Here is a 7,086-nt window from a genome sequence, read left to right on the forward strand (position 1 = left end):
TGAACAACTTCAGTTTGGTGCGAACGTTTGGATTGGATTGAGTTTTTACAGATTTGCAGTAAACTGAGGGGTGTAACTATATGTCTTATGGTTAGACTCCTTATTACAAAATGTATAGACTACTAGCAGGACGAGGAACCACTTCACCCAGAGTGGGGGGAGAAAAAAAAGCCTTTGGCAAGATTACCTACCCCAGCTTTAAAGAATGAAGAGCCACGTAATCAAACAGCCACAGTGCTGCACCAAGGGACGGGCTTTAGTTCTTTAAACTGTTTAACTAAATCTACAGTTTTGGCTGCCAAACTTTGAACAACACATCAACATTTTAGTTAAATTTGAATCACAAATTAATCCAAATAATCAAAATAAAGAAAAAGACATGAAGCTCAGAGTAAATTTTACTATATTTTGATATATTTTTCCTCAGCCACTTTTATTCTCTTTTCATCTGTGCAGACCCAGAAGTCCCTAGCAAAGAATGGAACATAGATAACAGATTAGTATTCGTGTTAACTAGTTTAAAACCATATTAATTAGTCATCATCCAGCTAGCATTACCTGCATGTTAAAGCACCATCCAGAGATCATGTCCATGTAGCAGAAACCTTGCATGGACTTTTTTTTTTTTGCATAATTTTGAACCAGGATATCCCTGATTTTAGCAACCTGCAGGTAGAAGACATTTCTGTCTGAGCCACAGGACAAATCCTGGTCCAGAATAAGTCCAATGTTCCTGTTTGTAGTACCGGAAAACAAAGGCTCAAACTGTCTATGGGTCAGGTTTTTGTTTACCGAGTTGAAACGCTGCGAAAATCTTCGAAGATGAATAAATCTGCAACAGATCTGACCTTCTCCCCTCTCTGTTCAGGAATTCAGTCCATTCCCCCACAAGGAGGGAAACTGGAGATAGCTGGAATGGTGGTGGGCCAGTGGGCCGGGAACAAACCAGTTCGAGGGAGAGGGGGCTTCAGCATGCAGGTGGTCTCAGTGGGAGCAGGAAGAGGGTGAGAACAAGCAATTCTTCACCAATTCACATTCAGACTGGACATATCCAAAGATGGAGCTTCTCTGTGGTGTAATTCAGGGATGGCAACGTCCGGTCTTCACCTGCGAGTTTCCCTGCTGCAAAACTCCTGACGCACACAGTTTTTTCTTGATTTCTGAGACACTTTCCTCTTAAGTTATTCTTTTCCAAACTGATCACAAAGCCTCAAACTGTCACCGCCAAACAGTTTCGTCTTGGAGCCAGAACTGAACTGTGTTGTCAAATCGTTATCGATGAAAATTAAACACCGCTGAGGATCATTAGGACTTGTTTTATATCGCATTTTCAGAAAGACAGTGGCTGCTAGTCAAGAGTCAGTGATCCGCATGCGGCCCGCGAGCCGCGCAGCGAGGAACGCTGCAGTTTCTGGCACCTCTGCAAAGGCGGGAGGTTTCAGCTCGGTCTAAACATGTGAAAACCTTTTGCCAGAAGAGTGACTGAAACAATCGGTGGGTTCAGGCAGCTGAAGGTTCAGACAGGAGGGTTTAGTGCTTTAGCAATTTAGAAAATCTGTAATGAGCAAACTTAAGCTGAGTTTGACATAAAACACGACACAAGTCCGCCAGACACCCATTGATTTAGAGTCAGGTGTGTTGCAGCAGGGTAACTCCTAACACTTGCAGGACTGCGACTCACAAGGTCTGGATCTGGTCTGAACGGTTCAGTGGGAGACGTGTGGTGGGGATACGTAGCATCATAAAATGTAGTTTAGGAGAAGCTGAGTTGGTTGAGGATGAACAAACCCAACTGCTGTGGAGCTGGGACGTTGTGTGATACAAGAATAACAGATTACAATATTTTGTTAGTCCTGTTTATTTCTTCAACTGAATACACTGCAAAGACAAGATAATTAATGTTCAAACTAGAACTTTTTTCTTTCAAATGTTTTTTCATTTTGAATTGATGCTTTGAGAGAGAAAAAAAAAAAAACGTTCATGTATCACCTGTGTTACATCACCTTCTCAGAGTCCGACTGTTTTAATGCCACATGGAAAAATGTACTTTCTCACCACCTCGATCAGCTGTTTTAGCTAAATCTGTTTTACCTGCAACAGTAAAAACGCGGAAGCAGCAACTCCACTTCATGCTTTTTCCGTGTTTACCACGCCCACCTCAAATGTCCGACCAATCACACGATACTTCTCAGAGCTACGCAAAAAGTTCTTTCAGCCCGATGTGTCGAGAACTGTCTTCAAACGCGAGAACAAAATGACGTCATTTTCTTCTCAGAGCCTTAAGAACAAGAAAAAAGTTCTCGTTTCTCGTGGAGGATGGAACGAGCTTCACTCTTTTACTACAAAGCCATGAAGAACGTGACTTTGCATTGTTTTGATAAGCAGGGATGTTCCTTAAAAAGACGTTGCTTGGATACAGCACAGTTGCTCCAAAACCTTTCAAGCCTTTCTGAACCTTTCAGCATTAAAGATACTTACTGGTGGCACTGTGACACATCCTCATACCATACCGGATGCTGGCTTTTGAAACTGCGCTGATCATGATCCGGACAGTCTTTTCCCTCTTTGGCCTGGAGGACGCCACGTCTGTGATTTCCTGAAACAATTTGCAATGTGAACTTGTCAGACCACAGCACACTTTTCCACTTTGCTCTCATCTCAGACGAGCTCGAGTCCAGAGCAGCAGGTGCTGTTCCTTGGTGGTGTTGTTATCTATGGCTTTACACGGTAGAGTTTTAAGTTGCACTTTTAGATGTGTCGACAAGCTGTAAATTGTTTTCTGAAATGTTTCTGAGTCCACATTGTAAAGTATTTTACACAATAACGTTGGTTTTTAATGCAGGGCTGCCTAAAGGAACCAGTTTAATGTTGGCTTTGGCTGTTTACATACAGATTTCTCCAGATTCTCTGAATCTTTTGATATTATGGACTGGAAATTAGGGCTGGACGATTTATCAGATTTTAATCTCATTAACGATCTGGGTTTCCAACAATCATAAAAATAAAAGGGTAGTTTCTTCTCCTGCTGTCTTCAGTTAAGCCAATCGAGCATCACTGGCATGGCAGCGCTGTGCTGTAAACTCCTCCCACAGACACTGTTGCAAACATGCCGACTTTCTTGCTAAATCTGGCGACTTTCAAAACCATCTTGGCAACTTTTTCTTTGTTAAAAGCGACTAGCGACAAATCTAGCAACTTTTACTGGAGTTATTAGAGACTTTTCTGGTGTTTTGGCGACTGACTTCTGCAGTTACTGTAAGGAAGGAGCAGCGGGAGCCTCTCCCGTCCTAAAGCCCTCCCAGGCGGCCAGTCTCAGTCGGCTCCGGCTGCAGGTCCATGTAGAATAACTGCAGTAGGTTGTGGAAGTTCACCTAAACAAAGTTTATATTCATCTATTCAGTTTACATCAGTATTTGCACTTTAAGACTAAGCTTCATGTTATATTTGTAATCCTCAATACATTGTTTAAAGTTAAGTAAATGAATGTTGTTAAAAATAATGGATAATTGTGTTAGATAATCAACATCTTAATTTTAGTCAAAATAACCGTGATTATAATTTTTACCATGATCGAGCAGCCCTACTGTAAATGATAAAATCCCCAAACTGAGAAACTCGAGTTTCTGTTATTAAACTATTTGCTAACAAAGCGGTGAAGCAAACTTCATCCCTGCTTTCTGCCTTTCCAGAAAGTTCATTTTTATACCTCATCATCACACTCTGTTGTTTCTAACTAACCTTCACCTGTGAAATCTTCCAAGCAGGTGCTTTTTTCAGCATTCCTCTACTTTCCCAGTCTTTTCCACCTTTTTTTTCAGGCATCAAATTCAAAATGAGTGAATATTTCTAATAAACAAAGTTAATCGGTTCGAACATTAAATATTAGAGGTGGGAAGATCTAATAAAAAAATAAAAAATCTGAATTTTTTGTTTCACAATTTAAAATTGATTTTTTTTTTTTTTTTTTTTAAAATAAAATTATTCCACTATAAATTTAGTCTTTTTTTTTTTTTTTTTGGTTTTATTGATCTTCTTGGGCATTATAGTAGCAGAATGATGGTCTGGTTACTGTGTTTTCTCCTGACTAAAATCAGGAAAAATTACTAGCAAAAAGAATTTTTATAATTTTTTTCAATCTACAAAAATCATCAATATTGAAGAATTTTGAGAATCATAATTTAAATCGAATCGGAACCTAAAAAATCGAATTGGTACAAAAGCACATCGTCACAGCCCTGGTAATGCCGTCTACATGGTGTATTCAGTTGGATAAAGTTGTATTCTGATGTATTTTGAGGTGAGATATGAATGTAGTTGTGGGTTTAGTAAAGTAAAGATGAGATATGAGGTGTTTTTTTTCTTTTATCAGATAAAAGATGAGATGATTGTGTTTCCTCTCCTCAGGAGAGGGAAGGAAATTCCAGCTAAAATGAGGGGAGGGAAAAAGACGGGAGGCAGAACTCAGGTACGACACCGTCTCTGGATGAGAACCGGATTTCTGCTGCACTTCATCATGTGACCCTTCCCTGTTTTCTCATATTTCCTTCCTTCCTGTCTCCAACTCAGATGTCAACACCACCCCCCTCCAGCAGCCCCCCTAAGCCGTCTGAGGAAGCGGCGTCCACGCCAGACGCCGCGGCTCAGCAGCTGAATGGCGGCTCCATGGCCTCAATCAGCCAGCCTCTGGAACTGGCCCTTCTGGCCCAGCCAAATACATGTGCCTTAGCCAGCAGAGACAACCAATCAGAGGGGGCAGAGGTGGAGCCCCCCTGTTGCCTTGACGACTGCCCATCAGATGGAGCACTACAGAAAGAGGAGTGATGGCATCCCTGCCAGAATGCACTGCTCTCAGAGAGTTTTCTGTGTTCGACTGCCTTTCCCCGTTTTTGTAGCTCGTTCTATTAGCTGTGCACACTGTCACATGGAGCAGGTAAACCCCCTCCCCACCCATCATCTTGTCTGCTGCTCCATCTGACAGATCAGAGCAGTTTACTGTCCCCCCCCCCCCCCTTTAAGTTTCTCATGTGATTTTACATTAAAGAAAGGTTTTCCATAAGTACAAACAGCATACCCCCCCTCCCCTAAATTCCCCATTTCACGTCCCCATACTCAGAGCTGAATAAGTTCCAACCCCCCCAGCCCCTCCACCAAACCAAGCTGGTTGTTTAGTTGGGGAGTCCATACAGGTTGACCCTCTTACTGGTTTTAATGGTCACATTAAGTCACTGCACACTGAGGCAAAGCCAAGCTGGTGGTGGCTGAGTGGAGGCGGTTGCCACGGTTATTGCTGCTGGGCCTGGTTGCTATGGCTCCATCTGCTGGGCCTGGTTGCTATGCTAAGTAGTTGTTTATGGATGAGATGTTCATCATGACTCTGGACATGGTGATTTAGCATTCTGTGCAGTGAAACCTACTCCCCCCCCCCCCCCCCCCCCCCCCCCCCCCCCCCCCCACCCAAAAAAAAGACAAAACATAACACACAGACACACATGTACAAACCCCTTTAGTTTATTCGATTATTGATGAATTATTGATGACTGGAGCACTTAATAATTGTGGTGTGCAGATTTATTCTGAGCTGTTTAGCAGAGCTCAGCTGTGCTCAGAGACCCCATGAATTTTATGCACCTTAAGCCCTGAAGTATGCAACATTTATGTCCTTTTTGTCCCAAAGCTTTGATTGTATTAACCCAGCAGAAGCACTTAACGTTGTATTTAAAGAGGAGAAGTCACAAATAGCCCCTGTCTGTCCAGTGAAACTGACGGCGTGCGTAGTCGCGTTTAAACTTTATTATAGACGTCAGAATGTGAACAGAGGGGTTTCACATAGAGAAGCACTTTGTTTTAGATATTCAGCCACACTGGATGGTCACCAGCTGGAATAAAATAAAAATTAAAAAAACGCTGTGGCACCTTCATGACCCGAGGCCAAAAAAACCCCCAAAACACATGATTAACGCTGCCGCGGACAGAGAGGGTGGGGGCGACTGTTGCCAGGCGGACGGGTCGCTCCCACCTGAGTGGAACGCATCGTCCGCGTCAGACTCCAGGAATCATTTCAGATTTTTATAAAGTAATAAGAAGCCCCCCCCCCCCCCCCCCCCCCCCCTTTTCCTTTGACGGGGCGGCTGTTAGAACAGCTTTTAGCCCTGCACGTCTTAGTGTGTCACTTTAGAGCAGCAGGAATTTTGACCCTCCAGGCTCAACCTGAGAGCTCTGCTGATGTTGTATTAGAGCACTTATGTTTTTAAACCCCCCTTCACCCCTTATAGGTGTTGAGAAATGGAAATTCACCCTTTTTCTAGTTAACTGGAAACTCAGCTGCAGACGTGGAAGCAGCCGACGGGCAGATGCTGCCTGAGAGACGCTGCCCACCAGCAGCTGGAATCAGCCGATTCCAGGAAAACGTCAAGAAGAAGCACCTTAAACTTTCTACCATGTTGATGATGTCACTCTGTGCCACAAAAGGTGACACGAGAAGCTCTTCTGAAACGTGGTTTTCAGAGGAGAAAGCCCGACGATATGTTGCTGTAGTCTCATCAGACGCCCCATCAGCCCTGAGCTTCAGCCTTCGCTGTTTCTGACGCCAACGGACAGCAGAGATTCAGACGCTTACGGCCGTTAACGGTCAGACGTTCTTAGCTGTTTTTGATCGGACATTTTCAGCTGAAATCGATTGGATTGACGAGTTCTGTAGACGTTAATGAGGTTAGGAGCAGAGTGCGGCCGGGAGGCCGAACACGGGATGTAAAAACCAGACTAAACTAGAGAAGCTTGCTCCGCCGGCCGAAACCGCCTCTAGTGTCGCTAGAGTCACATAAACAGCGTTTAGGACAAATACTCGTATTGCAACAACTAGAAGACGGCTCCTACACGGCGAGCCAGACTGCGGTCTGGAGTACGATGCCCTCTCTCAATTTGCTCGCCATTCACACACATACACACACCTAACACACCCGCCGGCAGACGGTTTCAGTTGGGTTTGTTACCAGGAAGTCAGGCTTCACCTTCAGAGATAATCTGGTAACAGATTTTTACTGACCAACCATCTGCATGGATGGGTCGGAACTGGTTGGCCGGTGTTGA

At 43.7% G+C, this 7,086-nt stretch overlaps 1 protein-coding gene across 2 annotated transcripts in view; it reads left to right on the top strand.

The window, feature by feature from the left end:
• fam120c (family with sequence similarity 120 member C) overlaps nucleotides 1–5,476 on the top strand; it is a 26,522-nt gene extending 21,046 nt beyond the window's left edge. For both annotated transcript variants that reach the window (XM_079239244.1, XM_079239245.1), the window contains exons 15-17: nucleotides 869–1,004; nucleotides 4,405–4,465; nucleotides 4,567–5,476. In XM_079239244.1, the coding sequence (XP_079095370.1) occupies nucleotides 869–1,004; nucleotides 4,405–4,465; nucleotides 4,567–4,821 (452 nt within the window). In that variant the 3' untranslated portion in view covers nucleotides 4,822–5,476. The remainder of the gene's footprint in view (nucleotides 1–868; nucleotides 1,005–4,404; nucleotides 4,466–4,566) is intronic.
• The last annotated feature ends 1,610 nt before the right edge of the window (nucleotides 5,477–7,086 follow it).

Source organism: Telmatherina bonti (genome assembly GCF_933228915.1).
Source record: "Telmatherina bonti genome assembly, chromosome: 4".
Taxonomy (NCBI): Eukaryota; Metazoa; Chordata; class Actinopteri; order Atheriniformes; family Telmatherinidae; genus Telmatherina; species Telmatherina bonti.